The sequence below is a fragment of the Capra hircus genome, chromosome 19 (genome assembly GCF_001704415.2).
Source record: "Capra hircus breed San Clemente chromosome 19, ASM170441v1, whole genome shotgun sequence".
Lineage (NCBI taxonomy): Eukaryota > Metazoa > Chordata > Mammalia > Artiodactyla > Bovidae > Capra > Capra hircus.
Genome location: NC_030826.1, coordinates 43,335,229 through 43,356,240, shown reverse-complemented (window position 1 = coordinate 43,356,240; position 21,012 = coordinate 43,335,229). Strand labels below are relative to the sequence as shown.

The window sequence follows — 21,012 nt, the reverse complement described above, 5'->3', positions numbered from 1 at the left end:
GTAATCACATTACATTTTGAGAAGCACTGGTGTAGATAATTTTTGAGGAAGGAGGGGAAATGTGATCATGACATATTCTGCCACTGACAGCCTCCCCAGGCACCGCGGGCTGCGGGGGCCTGTAGATCCATTTCCTTTCCATGAAGAAGCGCTAGACGGACTCCTATGCTTAACCCCTGCGTCCACGCTCGGGGTGCATGCTGCGTGCTGGGGGCACGGGGAGGGGGCTCAATGGCCTATTCCTCACTCTCGGATACCCACAACCACGGGCTCACTCATCCCGCAGCTCCTACCCTCTCCTCCAGACGCGTCCTTTTCCCTGAGCCTCAGTTTTCCTCAATCACATAGCAGAAATAATAATGGTCTCTAGCTCAGGAGTTAATGCGATTCGAAGTGGTCTGAGGAGTATCTCGGGCACAGAGACAGCACAATAAAAGTCAGTGATCGCCAGGGCTATTTCAGAGCAGGTCCCCCAGGAGAAGCCCCTGCACACGAGCCGCGGTTTCCCGGCAGATCCACCCCCGCCTACTACAGAGGGGCAGAATCTAGCCTTGCAGCCTTCCCGACTCGACTTCGCCTCTCTCCTTTCTCCGCTCCCCCAGGGCCCGCGCACCGATAAATCTTTCCCAGCATCGTTGTATTGTTACAGCGAGTTGCCCTGGCGTCTGACCGGTCCTTCTTTCCGGGCCTGGGAGTCTCTCAAATGCAGGATCCCTGCCTGGGTGCTCGCGGAACCCCCAGCCCCTGGCACAGCGCCTGGCACTTGGAAGGCGCGCAATAAATGTTTGCAAAATCGAAATCTGTGTTAAGCAAGCGTCCACCTTTCAGCACTCGGTGTGTGTGTGTGTCGGGGGTGGGGGGAGCGGGGGTGGGTAATGTGCGGGCTACGGGGGCGGAGGGAAGGCTGGCTGTGTGCCCTGGTTGGGGACACAAGGCAGGGAGCTCCTCGAGGCTCGGGTGGGAGGATACGGAGGAGGGGGTACAACGCAGGAGAGCGAAGCCCGGGCCGGCAGGGGACTGGCGGTGCCAGACGCGGCGTGCGCCCTCCGCCCCTCCCCCTCCCCCCACGCGCCCCCTTCCCCCTCCTCCTCCCCACGCCTCGCCTCCTCCGGCTCCGCCACCCCCGCCCGCGCGGCCGCGGCAGGGAGGGGCCGGGAAGGCGGAGCCAGCGGCCGCCGAGGCTCCCGGCACCCGCGCGGCTCCGGGTCTGGAGCTGAGATCCAGGCTCGCCCAGGTAGGAACCGGCGCGGGCGATGGATCACGGACTCGGAGCCGTAGGGGCCCGGCAGGAGGGGAGGATGGGCTAAGACCCGCCTCTCCTGCACAGGCAGCCTCGCGACCCAGGGAACCCCCCCTCAGCTTGGTGAGAGCGGGGGTGGGGGGGACTCAGTCCCCGCCCCTCCGTCCCTGGCCTCCTCTCCGCGCCCACCCCCTCCTCCATGCGCACCGCTCCTTTCCTGCCGGCCCGCATCCTCCGAGACAGCCCCCAGCGTCCCCCAGGTCCTGCCTCGCCTTCTCCCAGCCGCGCTCCTTGTTGGTCCCACAGGTTCCTTCCCAAAGCGAGCCGGAGTCTGTGCTTGGCTGCCTGGGGGAGTTGGGGGCACAGCTCGAAGGAGCCAGAGGGTGAGTCTGGCGTAGGGGGGCGGGGCGGTGGCTGGAGGGCCGGGGACCATTCTTCTGCGTCTTGGTGTCCGCGGGACTCGGGCGGGCGCTGTGGGGCTGGCTCCATGTTTGCGGAATGAATGAATCATTACTCTTCCTTATCCCCTTCTGAAGGAGGACTTTTTGAGATCCACGTGCTGCAAAACACGCTGGGGGGCCTGCCGAGATAGGGCTCCCCCCGCCGGCATAGTAGACACGACTCTCCTCTCTCCACCTCCTCTCTACGCTCTATTTTGGGGGCAGGATCGCTTCTGGTTGGGGCTTGGGAATGGTGGGAAAGGAGGGGCTTGTAGGCCCAACCAGGTACTTGTTGACAGTCAGGAGACTTGAGAGAAGCCCCTTTAGAAGGCCACAGAGGAGGGGGGAGCTGTGGAGGAGAGCACCCGCTGTCAGGTAGGGACCACTTCTCGCCTGATAACCGCCTGGAAGGGCCAGTGGAGTATAGATTCTAATCTACAATTTACTGAACGGCCCTCCCCACAGCCTCTGTTTCTTCATCAGGTAAATGGAAATATTAATGTCCGTTCCTCAGGGCTTTGAAGAGATTAAGAAAAATGTCATATGAAATCACCAGGACAGTGCCTGACACATTGGGAGCACTCAGCAAGCTTGGTTTTCTTTCTTTCCTCTCTGAAAAAACTGAGTGGAGAATTTGTTCCCATCCCTTCTGTCCCCGAATTGGTCATGGACAGTCGCAGTACACGTGTAATCACTGTTTGTTGAATGAATAAGCTTGCCAGAGTTTCACATCCCACCCCATCCCCTCTTTTTCTCCCAGAATCCACAGACAGAGATCGAAGCAGCACAGACATGCCAGTGCTGTCTGAGGACTCCGGTGAGTGTCTCCTGGGGCCGGGCCTGCCACAGTGCTGAAGACAGGAGCCTGCCCAGCAGCCCAGGGCAGCAAAGAAAGCAGCTGCTACCGGTGTTGGCTCGGAGCCCTGGGAGTGAGAGCTGGGGGAGAGAAAATGTGCCCCCGGCAGGGCTGCCGTACTGTTGGAGGGTCTGCTCGGGGTCCCATGGGGCAGGAAGTAGCCACTGCGTTGGCTCTACTGTGTTTTTCTCACTCTGTCCTCAGGTTTGCATGAAACCCTGGCACTACTGACCTCTCAGCTGAGACCTGACTCTAACCACAAGGAAGAGATGGGCTTTCTGAGGGATGTTTTTAGTGAAAAAAGCCTCAGTTATTTAATGAAGGTAAAGTCCTTTCTGCCCCAGGAAGGTCTTTCCCTTATGCTGCCCTCTGAATGACCTGGTTTGCAGCCCCAGGCATCCTCACAGCTGTGGGTGGGCTGTGTGACATCCAGGGTACATCTGGGCAGTTGTCTTGGGAGGCCGCAGCCTGAGTTCAGCTGTGTTTGCAGATTCACGAGAAGCTTCGCTATTACGAGAGGCAAAGTCCAACCCCTGTCCTGCACAGCGCTGTGGCCCTCGCCGAGGATGTAAGCCCCCAGTTTCTCCTTCTGGCCTCAGCCCCTCTCCCACCCCTAGCTCTTTCATCTGGCCTGCTTGCCATTGCTTAGCAAGGGACCATCAGGGCTCAGGAGCCCCAAGGTGAATAACGTCTCCTCCCCTTCACCTCTTCTCTGGGCCTCCTAATAGGCAGGGAGAAACTGGTGAGCCTTGGACAGGGCCAGGGGCCATGGCGACATGGTGACATCCACTTACTGTGTGTTCCCGAGAAAGTCTGATTTCCCAGCTGTGATGAGAGCAGTTCCCAAACAGTTGAGGGCTGGCGACAAGAACAGGTCAAACATGCACACTGCATATCTGTGCTTTGTGGAGGCCCAATATGAAGTCCTGGGTCCAGGGACTTGCAGCTTCTTGTTTTTTGTTGTTGGTTTGGCTGCTCCTTTGTGATTTGTGGGGTCCACCAGGGATTGAACCCTGGGCCTTGATTGCTGGGCCCCAGGCAGTGAAAATGCCGAGTCCTAGCCACTGAACCACCAAGGAATTCCTAGGCTTCTTGTTTTTTAAAGGAATCTTTCCTTGTTTCTTGTGGACCTGTCCTTTGTGTCACACGATTGAAAAAGCTGTCCTGGTTGATTACTAAAGCCAGTTTCTGAATAAAATCATGTCACCCCAGCGAGGGATGGGGGGCAGATTCCCTGCCTTTCTTGCCCGTGAGATGCCATTAGGAGCAGCTTAGGTTGCCAGGCTCCTAGGCTTAGCACTGCCTCTAATATTAGCTCTGTGACCCTAAACAAGTCACTCAACCTCTCTGAGCCCCAATTTCCTCATCTGGAACATAGGGTGAGGGTAGAGACAGAGAGCTAGATAAGCCCAGGTTCAAGTCTTGGTGGTGCCGCTCACTACCCTGGGGACCTTGGGCAGAATATTTAATCTCTCTCATTTACTTCTCACCAGTGAAATGGCTAAATAATAGTACCTGCTCCATCTAGTTTGTTGTGAGAATTAATCCACATGAGGCAAACAGCATCCAGGAAAGCCTTCATAAATTAGCTCCCATTAGGATTAGCCTATAGAGGCTTCTCATGCTCTCTGAACCCTGGAATGACTTCCCTGGGAGCCGCAGTCCTAGAGTGACTGAGGGTCCAATGCCCCCTGGTGCTATAGTCGTGGCTAGGGGGCCCAGGGAGCAAGGTTTCCCCTTGGGTGACTCCCAGGAGGCTCGCAGCACCTGCAGCCATCTGTGGCCTTCTCTCTCCTTCCCCTGCAGGTGATGGAGGAGCTGCAGGCTGCCTCCGTGCACAGCGACGAGAGGGAGCTGCTGCAGCTGCTGTCCACCCCCCACCTCAGGGTAGTCACACCACAGTCCCTGCCTACCCATGCATCTGTGTCTCCCGGGATGGGGATAGGAGGAGTGCTTGGCCGTGAAACTGAGGAAAGGAGATTTCTGAGTTAGGGTTCCTCAGCCTAAGTGTCTGGGGAGGTCGTCTCTCTGGCATGAGATCTGGGACCCCAAACCACTGCCCCCTGGCCAGGTCCCCTGGAGCCCCACGTGCTTTGGAGGCTAGCCCTTCTGTTGTCTTGCTTTCATGACAGGCCATGCTCATGGTACACGACACAGTCGCCCAGAAGAATTTTGATCCCGTTCTTCCCCCTCTGCCTGATAATATCGACGAGGATTTTGATGAAGAATCAGTGAAGATTGTCCGCCTGGTGAAAAATAAGGAACCCTTGGTATGTGGTCCTCACCTCTCTTCCCCATGCTCTCCCTGTTTCCCACCCACTCACTGAGAAACCCAGGAAGGGACCCCCCACTGCAGTCTTTGGAGTAAGTGATGGCAGCTTTGTCAGGGCTGCCACTAGTCCCTGTGACACCACTGTGTGCAGAGTACTCCTTTCTCTGGGTAGATTCAGCCTCCCTTTGCTGTGGCCAAGCTCCTTTGTGCAGTCGAGAACCTGCACAGCTGTTCAGGGCAGCCCTGATCATCACGCTCTGAACCAGAGGTTGGCAAACTATGATCCAACAGCCAAACTCAACCCAGTCAGTGTTTTTAAATAAAGTTTTATTGGTGCCTGGCCATCCAGTTCACTTAGGTGTTGTCTGGGGGCCCCGCCTTTACATGGCAACAGCAGACTCAACGGAATCCGTGTTGCCTGCAAATAGGAAAACATTTATACTTGATCCTTTCCAGAAAAAGTTGGCCAACCTCTGTTCTGAATTCTGAGGAAACCCAGGGTAGCAGCCATTCTTCTTTGCAGCTGACAGATTGTTTCATTTTGGTCCCGGTTCAGCATTGATTTATGGAGCTAAGGGACAGGTTTGTTTATTAGATGGAGGGAAGTAGCAGCAGTCCAGAGAATTGAGGGCGTGCCCTAGAGAATACCACAGCTGGCCTTCTTCACTGTCAACTTTCACCAAGTGACCTCAGATGAACCACTTCTGCAAACTGGCCAGGGTTCTCCTCTGCTTTTGATTCTTTACTTTCAAAACGGGGGCAGTCATCCAGCTACTTGGCAAACACATCGTGAACCCTCCTGTGTGCCAGGCACCACATTAGGTGCGGGCACTTCGGAGAGGGTTAAGACTTAGTCCTTGGGGTTCCCCGGTGGCCCAGTGATTAAGACTCCATCCTTCTAATGCAGGGGCTGTGGGTTCAATCCCTGGTTGGGGAACTAAGAACCCACGTGCTCCATAGCAAAGCCAAAAAAATTAATAGACTTAGTCATCACCCTCTGAGAGTTTACAGAAGGTAGTAACTGGGATGTCCTGGAAGAGGTGATACCCATGCTAAATTTTTTTTAAAAAAAGAACAGAATTTTTCCAGAGGGAAGAGGGAGAAGAAGGGCATTCTATCAGTAGAACTGCATGAGCAGAGCCATGGGAAGGTGAACAGCATGGTAGATTCAGGGAACTGGCCAAGTTGGAGGTCAAATGTGACAGAGGTGAGGCCAGATCATTAGGAGAGCGTAAAGACTGGATTGTCACCCACAGTTGCTTCCCTGGACTCTGAAGGTAGTGGGGAGCCACTGAAGGGTTTTAAGTAAGAAATAAAATGGTCAGATTTTCAGTTTGAAAGATCATCTTGGCTATGAAGTAGAAAGTTACCTGGAGGGTGAGACCGGAAGCAGAGGACTTATTTGAGAGTGGGGGCCAAATACATATGGTTCAGAGACAGAGCTTGACCTTGGTTTGTGGGAAGAGGGAAGAGGAATCCAAGAAATACATCAGAAATAAAATTAATGTCACTTTGTGACTGCCCCAGTTTGGGCAGGAGTCTGGGGAGGCATCTTGGATATAAGGCGAAGGTGTCCAGCTGGGATGACAGGTGGGCAGTGGGACCATGATTCAAAAGGGGAAATAAAGAGAAACTTAGGATCCATTGAATTCAAGAGGCCTGGGTGCCTGCAAGTGGAGATGTCCAGGAGATAAAGGCTTAGGTGTGTAGAGATGCAGACTTGGTAGCTGCCAGCATCCAGAGGGGTTATAGTCCCACCTGAGAGGCTGAGACCACCTGAGTGAAGCGTGTGTAGAAAGAGACAAGGAGAGGACACGGGCCAAGTGCTGGCCCTTTAATCAACATTTATAAGACAGATATAGGAAGACTCAGCCAAGGAGACCAGTTGATCACTGAGAAGTACTGTGAGAGAAGTGTCACCAGGGCCCAGGCTAAGAGAGCATTCCAGGGAAAGGGCAAATCAGAAGATCAGAGAGAGGAGATTGAGTGTGGTGATGGACATGGCAACTCGTGGGTCGCTGATCCTTTTGCTGGTGCACTTGAGGCCGGCAGGGAGTGAGTCAGAGCAGGTGTGTGCTGCCTCTTTGAGAAGCTTGCTCCAAAGGAATGGAGACTGGCATCCACTGGATGGGGCTGCCACATTTTTAATGATGGGACAGGCTTGATAATATTTTTAGGACCAGGAGAAGGAGTCACTGGGGAGGGGGCATTGAGAATGCAGGAGAGGGAGGGAGGGAGATGGAGGGACCAGCCTAGCCAGGAGGGTCCCCTCTGCTGACGTGGGGAAGAGGAGGAGAGGATTGACAGAGATGCTGGCAAGTTTGATGGTCTGAGGGGCAAGAAGCCACAGGGTTCTTAGCTGCTGGTCTCTCTTTCCGGCAACATTCATTTTATGGATTTCAAATGAAGTTAATGATTAAGTGTGCCAGTGTGTTTGCACTTACAGCCAATAATTAGTGGTTAGCATGTATTGAACACTTGTGCTTTGTCGCTCAGTTGTGTCTGACTCTTTGCAACCCCATGGACTGTAGCCTGCCAAGCACCTCTGTCCATTGTGATTCTCCAGGCAAGAATACTGGAGTGGGTTGCCATGCCCTCCTTCAGGGGATCTTCTTGACCCAGGATCGAACCCAGGTCTCCCACCTTGCAGGCAGATTCTTTACCGTCTGAGCCATGAGGGAAGCCCATGAATACTGGAGTGGGTACCCTGTCCCTTCTCCAGGGGATTTTCTCAATCCAGGAATTGGACCAAGGTCTCCCGCATTGCAGGCAGGTTTTTTACCAGCTGAGCTACCAGGGAAGCCCACATTGAGCACTTACTGTGTACTAAGTGCCTGGCCTGCGTTATCCTTGCAACAACCCCTAGAGTCAAATGCTTTCCCACACCCCAGAGGAAGCAGTCGCAGAGAAGATGAGGGGCTTTCTTGCTAAAGGAAGGCCATTGTTCTTAGTAAATGACAGAGCAGATTCAAACCCAGGGCCATCCAACTTCTGACTGCTGCCCTGCCCCGCCACAGCCTAGCCTGCCTGGTGCACGAGAGCTCGTTAGTGCCCTTCTCATCCTAGACATCATGTCTGCCGTGTTTTGGGGGCCAAGTCCTGGTCCCAAAGCTCCGCCTGGGGCATAGTTGGTTCCCCTTGGCAACAACAGAAGGCCTGGTAACCCCGTGATTGGCTCAAGGCAGGTTGAGAATTTGCTGGCACGTATTCTCCTCATGATTAAATGTCTTTGCAAGAGGCAAGGGCTGTGATGTGATAGAGAAAACACTGCATTTGGCATCCCAGAAAGCTGGGTGACCTTGAAGGTGCTTACCTTCTGTGTGCCCCTGTCGCTTACCTGTCACATGAGGCTGTGACAGCGTTACAATCGTGCTTTGTTTAAAGTGCTGTGCTATACTAATTTGAGATGTTGGTTTTATTTTGTCCTCAGTGTGGCAAGGTGCCTGCTGGGCTGTCCCCCCTGGGGTGGCAGAGGGAGGAACAGGGGTGGGAGGGGAAGGCTCTCTCTGGTCCAAAGAGTCAGAGTCTGAGATTCGAGGCTGCTTCTTAGGGGCCTGCCTGCTCTGTCTCTGATGCAGGGGGCCACCATCCGGCGAGATGAGCACTCAGGGGCTGTCGTGGTGGCCAGGATCATGCGAGGGGGCGCAGCAGACCGGAGCGGTGAGTGGCATCAGTGCCGGCCTGGCCACGGCCACGGCCATGGTCCCCCCAGCCTTCCTCCTTTGGTCTCCTTCCCTTCTCCCACTGGCTCGCCTGTTCGGGATGTGTTTTACTTTCTGGGAGTGGGACTGGAATTCTCTTCTCCTTCCTAAGCCCAGTAGAAAGTTTATTTGTTTGAAAATAGGTCAGGCATGGAGTCCTTTGAGGGTCATCAGGAGGGTTTGTGCATTGGCTTAGCCTGGGGATTGTGGTAGTTCAACTTGGTAGGTAAATCCTAACTAGAGAGCAAGACACCCTTTCCTGACACCCTAGATGCCTTAGCCAGCCTCAGTTACCATGGGGAGCGTGTTCATGTCCCAGATTTGTTTGAGTAGAAAACAAGTTAAGAATCACTGTTGTGAAACAGGCTCACAGATTTAGAGAACAAACTTATGGTTACCCGAGAGGATGGGCGGGAGAGGGGATAGGAAGTCTGGGATTGACATGTAAACACTGCTGTATTTACAATGGATAACCAACAAGGACCTACTGAATATAGCACAGGAAACTCTGCTCAGTACTCTGTAATAGCCTACATGGGAAAAGAATTTGAAAAAGAATAGATACATGTATGTATGTAACTGAATCACTTTGCTGTATACCTGAAGCTGACAACATTGTTAATCAACTATACTCCAATATAAAAGAAAAAAGAAAAAGGAAAACAATCTTTGGTGCGTGGGAGAACTAAGTTGGGAGGCAGATCTCCTGGGGTAGGGGAGTGTTGCCCCCCAAAATCTGGGGACCATTGTGGTGGGAGCCCTAAGACCAGTGCATCCCATTAACAAGCACAGAAATGGCCCAAGTGTCTTGTTAAAATGCAGATTCTGACTCAGCAGGTCTGGGGTGGTACCAAGACTTCTGCAGCCCTTCCTGCATCCTGGGTGATGCTGCTGCTTCTGGACTGGTGTCCATGTTGAGTGGCAAATAGGGCCCCATATGCAGAGTTGCTTGTCATTAAAGCAGAGGCCAACAGACAGGTGTGTCTAACACTCTTGACTCCATCTTCTCTGGTGCCCTTCAGTTTTCCTGTAACATTGGAGAAGGGTGTCCTTGGAGTTATGTCTGTACACCCAGGCAGGGGAAGAGTTAATGATATTTTTAAAGAAGCAGAGGTGACAGCAGAAAGAACATAGGCTTTCTATAGCCAAGTAACTGCGTCTGTGCACTGGCTCCATTATTTCTTAGCAGTGTGGCCTTGGGCAAGCTGCATCGCTTTTCTGAATCTCAGCTGACTGTTTGTAAACTGGGGGGTTTCACCAGGCTGCTGTGAGGCTGTGATTCAAGGTGAGCCACCCAGCACACCTGGGGATAAGTTCATCCCAGTCCCATCCACTACCTTTAAGCCTTGAATCTCCCCTGCTTTGGTTCTGTAGGCAGGTGCCAGAGGTGCCTAAAACTTCGCGCTCTGGGAACCTTGGCCCCCTTGCTGTGCTGACGGTCAGCCCTTGTGTCTCCTAGGCCTGGTCCACGTTGGAGACGAGCTCCGGGAAGTGAACGGGATCACAGTCCTGCACAAGCGGCCCGACGAGATTAGCCAGATTCTGGTCCGTACTGTGCGTGAGCTGGGGGTGCGGTGGTTCTTCAGAGACCTAGAGCAGGGCGCTTCCTGGAGCCAGGGCTGATCTAGCCCAGTCTCCCTGTTTTCATGGGGAGACTGCAGGCCTAGTGACCTTACAGTGTGCCCTGCACTGGGGCAGGGGTGGGGTGTGTTGGGGACAGGAGGAGGGGAGTGCCCAGACCGCCTGCCTCTCTCAGACTCTGTCTTCAGCACAGCCATTCTCCCTACCCCCAGCCTTGTTTCCTGAGGACCCTTCTAGAAGAGCCTCTTGAAAGGGTCCCCTCTTCTAAAGAGCTGAGGAACATAGAGTAAAAGGCTGTAGCACAGGAGAGCAAGGGCTTTGGGGTCAGCTGGTCCTGGGTTAGAATCTTGTCTCTATCACGTTACAACTGTGCAACCTTGGTGGTGGTGGTGGTTTAGTCGCTAAGTTGTGTCTGATTCTTTTGTGACCCCATGGACTGTAGCCTGCCAGACTCTTCTGTCCATGGGATTTCCCAGGCAAGAATACTAGAGTGGGTTGTCATTTCCTTCTCCAGAGGATCTTCCCAACCCAGGGATTGAACCCAGGTCTCCTGCATTGGCAGGTGGATTCTTTACTAACTGAGCCACCAGGAGTGTCTTGTGTAACCTTGATGGACAAGTCATCAAATCATCAAGTTTTTATTTCCTTTCCTGTTCAATAGGGGTAGGGATGGTTTCTCAACCAAGGCATGGTTAGCATTAGGATGTAAACATCTGGAAGAGGGCATTGCACTTCACAACTGCGAGGGGATTCTAGGGTAGCCAGTGCTGGGATGGAAACAACCTTCTCAGTCCATTCTGGGAATTGAAGTCAAAACTGAAATTATAAAAAGCCCCTGTCATAGTTCTGACCTCTATAATCCTCAGGCATCCTCTTCCAGCACGACACTGTTTGCTAACTTTTAATGGTTTGGGGGGTTGGAAATGGGATGAGATCTAAAGTTCAGAGGCCCACTCTTTAAGGCCCTGACTACAGGGGACCCTGGTTGCAGGCAGACCCTTCAGTCTTTCTGCCCCCTCTCCTTTTCCCCTGGTTCTGGGCACCAGCGTCCCATGTTCCAGAGTGAGGCTGGATCAGGGACAGTATTGGGTGAGATGTGCTCTAATGGGCCGACATGTGCTTCCCCATGGGCCCCCAAGTGGGGTGCAGGATCTGTCTCTGGTAGAAGGGAGGGGGACCTGAGATTGGGGAAGATGCAGGTCAACAGGGAAGTGCTGGTTGGGAACCAGCCCCAAATCAGGCAGGAAAGAGGAAAATGAAATTGAACGAGGATGTGAAAATAACCCAAGAGAAAAGAAGGGAAGTGCTTGAGGGCACTAGAGGTCAGGAGGGAGAGAAAGAGCTGTATTTGTTGTATGCATTGTTCTTAAGTTCTCATTTAGAATCTTCTGGGGACTTTCCTGGTGCTCCAGTGGTTAGGACTCCATGCCTTCAATTCTCCAGGGCCCAGGTTCAATCCCTGGTCAGGGAACTAAGATACTGCAAGCTGTGTGGTGTGGCCAAAAAAAAAAAAAGAGAGAAAAGTGTTCTGTCCCTTTGTCCCATAAAAATGCTTGAGTTAATTCATCTGGGTGCCACCACAGAAGGGCAGGTCATAGGGGAGGCTGCACATCCAACTTTCCTTCTGCATGTGAGTTTCCAGATCAGGGAGGTAACATGTGATGTCCTCAAGGGTTAGATCTGGGAGATGATATGGTCATGTGCTGTCTCCTTTCAGGCGCAGTCCCAGGGATCCATCACCCTGAAAATCATCCCAGCCACCCAGGAGGAAGACCGCCTAAAGGACAGCAAGGTATGGGGGAGCTGAAGGCAAGGGAGTGGGCAAGGAGGGCGGTGGGGGTGGCGGGACTCCAGCCCTGTCTTTGAAACAGTCACTCGGGAGGAGATCATCCATCTGGTCCTCGGAGCAAGTGCTCGGTAGAGACCTGTAACTCAGTCACCAAGTGATTCATTTGTTTGTACCCCATCTCTTCTAAACAGGATTTGACGTAGCTTGCTAATAAAAGACAAGATTCTTCTAATTGAAGTAGAAAAGCCAGGCCATGAAGAGGAGGAGAAGATACCAAATGTTCCGGCTTCAGGCCCAATTAAGTAACTGCCATTTGTTCAATTCCTGGTGGAGCCTACCTTTGGTGGGCACCTGCTCTGTGCCAAGCGCCCTGCCAGATGCTGGAGACCAGGATGATTAGTAGCTTAGTGGTTTCCTGATTCAGTAGGGGAGGCTGGGGACCCAGTGTCTCCTTGAAACGTGATAAGTGCTTCAGGAAAATTCTGTGCAGAGTTCTCAGTTCAGTCGCTCAGTTCTGTTTTACTCTTTGTGACCCATGGACTGCAGCAGAGTTCTAGGCACCTTTTTTTTCCCCTGCATTGGGTCTTCATTGCTGCATGTGGGCTTTCTCTGGTTTCAGTGAGCAGGGGCTACTCTCTAATTGTGTTTCACGAGCTTCTCATTGCAATGGCTTCTCTTGTTGCAATGCATGGGGCTCTAGGGCTCAGTAGTTGTGGCACATGGGCTTAGTTGCTCCGAGGCATATGGAATCTTCCCAGACCGGGGATCGAACCCATGTCCCTGCATTGGCAGGTGGATTCTTAACCACTGGACCACCAGGGAAGTCCCTAGGCACTTTGGAAGGTGGCACATAATAGGAGGGCTGGCAGTGAGCCTAGAAGAGGGAGAAGAGAAGGGCGGGCAGAAGGGTCTGCATAAGTGGGGGCTCACAGACATGGCAGAGAGGAGTATGAGGTCCATGAGAAAGTGCACTGTGTGGGCCTCCAGGAGGAGGGGGTGGTGTGCTGGTGAGGTGGGTTAAGGCTCTGTCTGAATGGCCTTGAATGCTTTGTTCAGAGTTTTGGCATAATCCCTGCTTAGATTTCAGAAGCCCACCCCGATGCAAGGATTCGAGTGCAAATTGTCTATTTGGCAGTGACCCCAGGAAACACCAGAACAGGGTTGGGGAAGGGAAGGCAGCCAGTGCAACAAAGGGTGTCTTCTCAGCAAGTTACCACCGCAGACAACCAGAGCTTAATCCTGCTTCAGAATTCGGGGTCCCCTGTAGACCATGCCTCCTCCATTCCTCCTAACAGTTGGGAGAGCTGGGGAGGGGAGAATCTAGACACCAACTCTCACCAGGCTGTACCCCAGGGGTTGATTCCCAGCAGTTCCTCCCTGCTGAATTAGGGGGGAGCAGATCCTAGTGGCTGGAGGAAGTCGTTAGGCAGTCAGGGTGGGGTGCACTGAAAAGGTAAGGCCCCTGGGGAATATGGGAAGGCACCCCACAGGCCAAGTAACAGCCTCAGAGGCAGTGAGAAGCTCCTAAAGGTATTTAGATTTTTGGTGTTCTTTGCTTGTTTGGTTCTGAGAGGGAAGCGATGGAAATCACATTTGTGTTTTACAAAGCTCCCTAGGGCAGTGAGTGGAAGAGGGTGGAGATGGGGTCCAGGGCGCCTGGTAAGAGTCTGAAAATTAGGAGTTAGTTAGTTATGAGATCCCTGTCCTCATAATATTAATATATGGCCAGAAAATTCATACTATTGACTAACTGGTAGGAGTTGTAAAAGCCCAGATGAGAGATTATTAAGCCCTGAGCGGAAATGGTGGTAGGGAGGATGGAAGAGGCATTACTCTGACTTCCCAGTAAACTTGGATCTGAACTTTCTGGCAGCCAAGGCAAAAAGGAGAACATAATGAATTACATACTTCTCATGGAAGATGGAAGGAAGCATGCTGATTTTTCAAGAAAACTAATTTTCCGCCCCCATCTCCCAGGACCAGGAGCAGGAAAGACAGGGCATGAAAACACTTGGCATAGAGTAGGTGTCAATACATAATTTGATGAATGGCAATTAATAGCAGACAATGTCTGACAGTTTTTTTATGCAAATGAAGAAATCATCTTCATATGACGATTTCTTATTTGCGCCTTCAGTTGAATCCCAGGGCACACATAATACCTGATGGAAGGTTGTTCTTCCTGGGACACGCTGGTATGGTCTCCGTATGCAGCTTCTTCAGGTTCTAACTTGATACAGGGAGAGGATTTGGTTTTCCTGGAGGACAAAATGGGTAGCTTATCTCTTAGTCCATCCTTTCTGAATATTTTTCTTTCTGAATATTTTCTCTTATTTTTCTCTCTGAATATTTTTCCTTGGTCAGAGCTGGCCTTCTTTTGAGTGCCTGGGAGCCTGGTGACATGTATGGCTAAATGAGGGTCCCTGTCCTCATAATATTAATATGTGGCCAGAAAATTCGTACTATTGTCTAACTGAATCTCTTTTGCTTGTCACCTAAGGGATTTGGATTTGTCTAAGGAAAACCTCTGGCCTTTTTTTCCCCCCTATTTTGCTGTTAAAGCAATTGGGCCATAATGATTTGGAAGTAGGAATAAATAAATCCATGCCACTGATTTATAGAAGAGAATGAAGAAATGGGACCCAATGCTATCCCCATCCTGTTCTCTAGAGGGATGGCTTCTGGGTACAGAAGAGAGCTGGGGGTTGGCCAAGTATGTGACTCATGAGGTAGGACTGAACTGTCAAAGACATGACTGTCAATTACCCACTGAAAAGTGACGATGAAGAATCCGTAAGAGTAGTTTCATTGATATTTGTGTTCTTATCAAAACATCTAGACTACTTAGTTAACAGATGGCTGCTGACATCATTAGGGGCAGTTAGCATATCAGAAATAACATTTGAGTTAGAAATTGTGCTTGCCTTTGGTTTTTTGCTCCCAAGACTAGTGGTTGCTTTGTGTAGGCTGAGAGGCTATTGTAAGGACAGCAGGTCAGGTTAATAAGGAGATGTTTAGGTTGGAAAGGGAAATCCGTAAATCGTTTTCTGATTCTTTCTTTTTAAAATAGCTTAGCAAGTTGATGGTTTTTAAAGCATTTATGTATTTATTTGACTGCACCGGGTCCCAACTGCAGCCATCGGGATCCTCCTTCCTCTCTGCAGCCTCATTCAGGAACTTAGTTGTGGCAGGTGAACTCTTAGTTGCAGCGTGGAGGATCTAGTTCCCTGACCAGGGATCGAACCCAGGCCCCTCGCATTTCAGAGGGTGGGTTCTTGGCTACTTTACCCCCCAGAGAAGTCCCCATTTTTTTGATTCTTGATGGATTTCCCGAGTGGGATATTAAAAATGATTGAACAACAGTAAGAAAATAGGTGTGGTGGGTTTCTGATTAGCCTTCTATTCTTGACACTGCTTGTTCTTCCTAATTGTGAACAGCCTCCTTCGGCCTTCCATGTGGCATAGATATGTCAGTGCTTTCAGGCTGTCTCACCTAGCTCCTCCCTTGCAGGTGTTCATGCGGGCCCTCTTCCACTACAACCCTCGGGAAGACCGGGCCATTCCCTGCCAGGAGGCAGGCCTGCCCTTCCAGCGCAGGCAGGTCCTGGAGGTGGTGAGTCAGGATGACCCCACGTGGTGGCAGGCCAAGCGAGTGGGGGACACCAACCTTCGAGCTGGCCTCATCCCTTCCAAGCAGTTCCAGGAAAGGTGGGTCTGGGGCGTGTTGTAAGGGGGTGTGGTTCTAGAGTGGCCGGAGGTGTAAGTACATGGCAGAGCCCCAAATCTCTGCTAGTAAACCCCGGGGTGGGGGTGCCCACACGGTGTCCTTCTGTAAGCAAAGTACCAGTGTGCTTGTGTTGGCTCTTCTCTCATCATCAGTAGTGATGTCTGTTTGAGATTTTAGTCAGTGTATATAAATCTGTACTATTAAATTAATGTATATTTTATAATGCCTACTAGGGCAAGTTGAAAAATAAAATATAAAAATACAGGAGAGGAGGGTAAGGAAAAGAAAATTACCCAGTCTCACCACTATCTGCTGCTGCTACTGCTAAGTCGCTTCAGTCGTGTCCAACTCTGTGCGACCCCAGAGACGGCAGCCCACCAGGCGCCCCCGTCCCTGGGATTCTCCAGGCAAGAACACTGGCGTGGGTTGCCATTTGCTTCTCCAATGCATGAAAGTGAAAAGTGAAAGCGAAGTCGCTCAGTCGTGTCTGACTCTTCGCGACCCCATGGACTGCAGCCCACCAGGCTCCTCTGTCCATGGGATTCTCCAGTACTCTTGCCTGGAAAATCCCATGGACGGAGGAGCCTGGTGGGCTGCAGTCCTTGGGGTCGCGAAGAGTCAGACATGACTGAGCGACTTATCTAAACAGCATGATTTATTTCCTTCCTGTGCCTGTTATGTGAGTGGTGCATATAGAATTTGAGGTCTTGCCTTTTCTTCTTTTTGGTGACTTAACATTTTGACGTGAGCATTTCCAGCATTACTATAGAATAATAGTATTTATTCTATACTATTAATTAATAGTGAACAGTGTGAAAGTCGCTCAGGGTATCCGACTGTTTGTGACCCCATGGACTATATAGCCGGCCAGGTTCCTGTGTCCATGGAATTCTCCAGGCCAGAATACTGGAGTGGGTAGCCATTCCCTTGTTCAGGGGATCTTCCCAACCCAGGGATCAAACCCAGGTCTCCCACATTGCAGGTGGATTCTTTACCATCTGAGCCACCAGGGAAGCCCAGTTAATCGCAATATAATATTAATTAATGGTAATATAATATTTCATCAGGAGATGTACTGTTTATTCACAGGCAGCAACTATGGTTTCTGCCCTGCAGGAGCTGACAGTTTAGCTGAAAAGTCACACGTGGTTCAGACGAACAGTTCATATAAAATGTGATGGATGTGAGGAGGATACCAGGTCTTAGCAGGAGGACTGGCCCTAGTCTGGGCCAGCATGGAAGGCTTCATGGAAGAAAGGTCATACCTCAAGTGACTTCTCTTCTTCCCTGTGGCTGTATGTTGAAGCTCTCTTCAATGTTTCACTGCTACAAGGCTATAATAATTATCTTGCACATAGTCTGGTCCTCGTATTTCAAATTGATTCCTTAGGCTGGATTTCCAAAAGCGTAAACCCTGGGTCAGAGGGTGTGGCATTTACACCTGCAAAGCTTCTCCTGAGATTTGGAGCCCTCTTCCATTTTGGGGGTGTGGCATGGCGCTGTATGTACAAACCTCAGGGTTCATCCATTTCAGTGGCTCTCCTGGTGTGGTCCCCAGGTGTATTAGCGTCCCCTAGGAATTTGTTAGAAAAGCCAGTCCCTGCCTGGGCCCTGCCCCAGACCTGCTAAATCAGGGCCAGAGTCTGAGCTCTACGTTCTAACAGATATTCCAGGTGATTCTGAGGGGCTGGAGTTTGAAGACTGCTGCTCTGTTTCCTCGGGGCAGCCTCAGACCCATCTGCGTCTTTGGCTTCACAGGTTGTGGGGGAAGGCACTCTAGCTGCATTTAATTGTGGAAATCTAGACACCTCCAGGAGCCCTGGGTGTCAGCTCAGAGATGAGGCCTTGGAAGCTGCTTCTCCACTGAAGGCCACATTGAATAAAGTGCCAGGCTGAGCTCTCCATTGGGCTGGGGAGAGGGTGGTTAGGGCATTAAATTAGAGTCGCTTTCACCCTTGACTTCTCCTAAGAGTCGTCCTGCTGTTTTCTGGTTTCCTCAGAGATGGGGAGGCCGGGTGACTGTGGAGAAGGGGCTTCCTTTCCTTGAAAATCAGCTTTGGGACAGTAACAACCAACCACTGATCATGGACCCTGGGCTCTGCCCCCTCTGTGTGTGAATGACCACCTGAGGCTGGGCAAGCATCTCTCAGAGCAAGAAGCTTAGTTTTTTCCTCACGGACCTGTGAGCACCTGTGCAAATGTCCCTCTGCACTGGACTCAGTGTGAAGCCAGGAGGCCCTTGGAGTGCCAGGCTGTACCCCACTGTGGGATCCAGGCCTTGGTTTCCCTGAGTTTTCCAGAAGGTTTCCTCTGACTGGTTCTCTCACCCAGCTCATTGGCCTGCCCATCCCCTTTTGTCCCCATAGGCGACTGAACTACCGGAGAGCCGCAGGCACCCTGCCGAGTCCCCAGAGCCTCAAGAAGCCCCCCTGTGAGTAGTCTGGCAGGATGGCACTTCAGGGAAGCAGTTCAGGGAGGAACTGGGGTTAGGACCCTAGGACCCTGGGACGTCATGTGGGGAAGAAGCAAGCGCTGGGCTGGGGTGGGTACTCCTGTCTGAGCTCTCAGACCTCCTGAGGGAGGAGGGGCTGGGGAGAGGGGTGAGGAGGAAAAATGGGGGTAGGTGGTGGGGAGCTATTCCCTGGAGAGGAGCTACTATATTGAGGGCCCATAGATAGCACTGCAGGGCATGGTGATGCCGCTTCCAGGATTGTGTGCAGACTGTAGGTGTGTGTTGTGTTGTGTCTGTGAGAGGCTCCACAGCTTTCCTTAGATCCCCAAGGGGCCCCCTGAACCTGGCAACGTAAGAACCACTGACGCTGGAAGGGGTTGGAGATGGCTGTGAGTGATCTCACCCTCTGTGTTAGCAGCCAGGTTTGATAAATAAAAGAAAAGGACTCCCAGTTAAATTCAAATTTCAGATAAACAATGAATCGGTTTTTAATATAAGTATATCCCATGCAATATTTGGGACATTCTCATGTAAACACTGCTACATTTAAAATGGTTAACCAACAAGGACCTATTATATAGCACATGGAACTCTGCTTAAGGTTATGTGGCAGCCTGGATGCGGTGGGGGAGAGTTTGGGGGAGAATGGCTACATGTATACGTATGGCTGAGTCCCTTCGCTGTTTATCTGAAATTCACATTTAACTTAGTGTCTTGAATTTTACCTGGGAATTTTACTCTGTGCAGCCCTTACCTTTTACAAAACACTTTCACTTACCTTCTTGCCTTGTAATCATCACAACAGCTCTGGTTCCTAGTGGAGTCAGGGTCATCCTTTTTTCCAAGATAGTTAAACAGAGGCTCATGAGGTCAAGGAAGTGGGGTTGGGAACAGGGTCCCAAAGCCCCCAGGTTAGAGCCCCTGGTGGTGAAGAAACGTCAGGGGATGGCCTCTCTAGCAGGGGGTCGAGAGTGGGGCTCGGAACCAAGTTGGGGGGTTAGAAACACACCGGGTGACTGGAGCGCAGCTGGCCGGCTGCCCTGCTCTGTGCTCTGCCATCGTCTGCATCTGTGTCTGCCCAGGCGAGTCTCAAACCCCAGAAAAGCGGGAGAGGTCCCGGTCCGCCACAGACACCCTTCAGCGAGCTGCCCCCTGGGCTGTGTGGCTGCGTTTCCAGACTTGCTCTCAAGTCGGAGGGGCTGCTGAGTACATTGGCCCTGAGGCCGCTTACTTAAGCCAGTAATGAGCGGGCTTTCTTTGGGCCGCTAATGAGACACACACCGGAAAACTAATTAGAGCAAGTCTTGGTTTAATAATGCACCGCAGCTCAGATCACAGATTTGTTGGAGGAGAGAAACAGGGGACAGATGGAGGGCTCCTGAGGACCCGAGGCTGTTGCTGCCTCTCGGTGGCGGGGCCTCCCGGTTCCCCTCTGCTAACGCTGCTCCATCTGTCTTTTGTGCAAACCGCAGATGATGAGCCCTGTGACAAAGGTAGGCCTGGTATTTGTCCCCTGTGTGCATGGACAAGGTCCCTTTTCTGTAGACTGTTTGAACAAGCCCCTTCACCCACTCCTCCTGGGGGGCGGTGCCCCTCAGGCACCCCTCCTGGCACCTCACTCCCGGCTCTGCCAGCCAGACCGATCTGCTCCTTCAGGCGTGCAGAGCTGGTGGGGACACGGGCCCAGCCCTCCCCGGATTCTGGCTGGGCTGGTCACGTGACCTGCCTGGGCAGCGGGCAGGAGACAGGAGGGCAGGGCAGGACTAGTGTATCTCTCCTCCTTATCCTCACAGGCCCTAACTCAGAGGGGCTGAAATGGGGCCTGCTGACCCCGAACCCTACCAGGTCTGGAAGGGCTGTTTGTGGCCTAAGCATGGAGCACTGGGTGAAACAGAGGAATTTGTTCACCTAGGGCTGACTGGAACATGGCATTTGTCCCAAGCCCCTCTGAGACTCCATCCCAGAGGGTCCTGCCTGGCTACCTGTGGCCAGGTACCTCTGGGCTGGGACGTGTGTCCAGCCTGGCTCACCAGCCTCCCTCTCTCTGTTTGGTTCCCAGAGACCTGTGACTGTGAGGGGTATTTCAAAGGACACTACGTGGGTAAGTAATGGGGGCTCTCCTCCACCCCTGCCTTAACACCCCTCTCCCACCCACGCATAACCTAGCCCATCGTGGGCTCTTGGGTCAGGGAGAGGTGACTGAGACCCAGGAACCCCTCAAGAGCAGCTGAGTCTGTGGGACCTACATTTCCCTTCAGTCTCTGTTAGCCAGAGGCCAAGCTGAGCCTGCCCTGGCCCCGGGGTCCCCAGCCTGCCCCCAACTTTCATCCAGCCACTGGGAGCAGCGCCCCAGACAAGGACCCCTACCTTAGTACCAATTTTATTATTACCATAACCCCAATTGTAGCTTATTCAGTGCTTCTTCCACCCCTATACGTCCGTGGCGCCTTTTACCAGTCTCCGAAGTACCTTTGCTTCTTTTATTTTGGTAAATCTTTTCAAAGGCCTTTCATTCAGGAGTGATTTCAAGCTTACTGAAAAGCTGTGAGAATTGTACAAAGAACTCCCATATACTCTACACCTTGGTTCACCAGACGTTAACACTTTTCCGTATTATCTCTATCATTCTCTTTTTCTGCATAAACACATTTTTAAGACTATTAAGTCTTTTTTTTAATTTTTTTGGAGTATTTTTGGCTGCCCTGGGTCTTCATTGCTACACATAGGCTTTCTCTAGTTGCGGCAAGCAGAGGCTACTCTCTCGTTGTGGTGTGAGGGCTTTTCACTGCGGTGGCTTATCCTGTTGTGGAGCATAGACTCTAGGTGCATGAGCTTCAGTAGTTGTGGTGATTGGGCTTAGCTGCCCCGAGGCATATAGGATCTTCCCGGACCAGAGACTGAACCCATGTCCCCTGCCTTGGCAGGCAGATTCTTAACCACTGCACCACCAAGGA

The 21,012-nt window shown here is 51.9% G+C and overlaps 1 protein-coding gene across 3 annotated transcripts in view; it reads left to right on the top strand.

The window, feature by feature from the left end:
• Nucleotides 1,170–21,012, top strand: part of MPP3 (membrane palmitoylated protein 3) — a 27,712-nt gene continuing 7,869 nt past the window's right edge. The window contains exons 1-14 of one of the 3 annotated variants that reach the window (XM_018065185.1): nucleotides 1,170–1,234; nucleotides 1,547–1,623; nucleotides 2,441–2,497; nucleotides 2,741–2,859; nucleotides 3,027–3,104; nucleotides 4,343–4,423; nucleotides 4,669–4,806; nucleotides 8,387–8,468; nucleotides 9,969–10,054; nucleotides 11,808–11,882; nucleotides 15,391–15,587; nucleotides 17,973–18,037; nucleotides 19,531–19,551; nucleotides 20,118–20,159. In XM_018065185.1, the coding sequence (XP_017920674.1) occupies nucleotides 2,473–2,497; nucleotides 2,741–2,859; nucleotides 3,027–3,104; nucleotides 4,343–4,423; nucleotides 4,669–4,806; nucleotides 8,387–8,468; nucleotides 9,969–10,054; nucleotides 11,808–11,882; nucleotides 15,391–15,587; nucleotides 17,973–18,037; nucleotides 19,531–19,551; nucleotides 20,118–20,159 (1,009 nt within the window). In that variant the 5' untranslated portion in view covers nucleotides 1,170–1,234; nucleotides 1,547–1,623; nucleotides 2,441–2,472. Of the gene's footprint in view, nucleotides 1,364–1,546; nucleotides 1,624–2,440; nucleotides 2,498–2,740; nucleotides 2,860–3,026; nucleotides 3,105–4,342; nucleotides 4,424–4,668; nucleotides 4,807–8,386; nucleotides 8,469–9,968; nucleotides 10,055–11,807; nucleotides 11,883–15,390; nucleotides 15,588–17,972; nucleotides 18,038–19,530; nucleotides 19,552–20,117; nucleotides 20,160–21,012 lie in introns of all 3 variants that reach the window. The other 2 variants (XM_018065186.1, XM_018065187.1) reach the window with 2 other exon arrangements.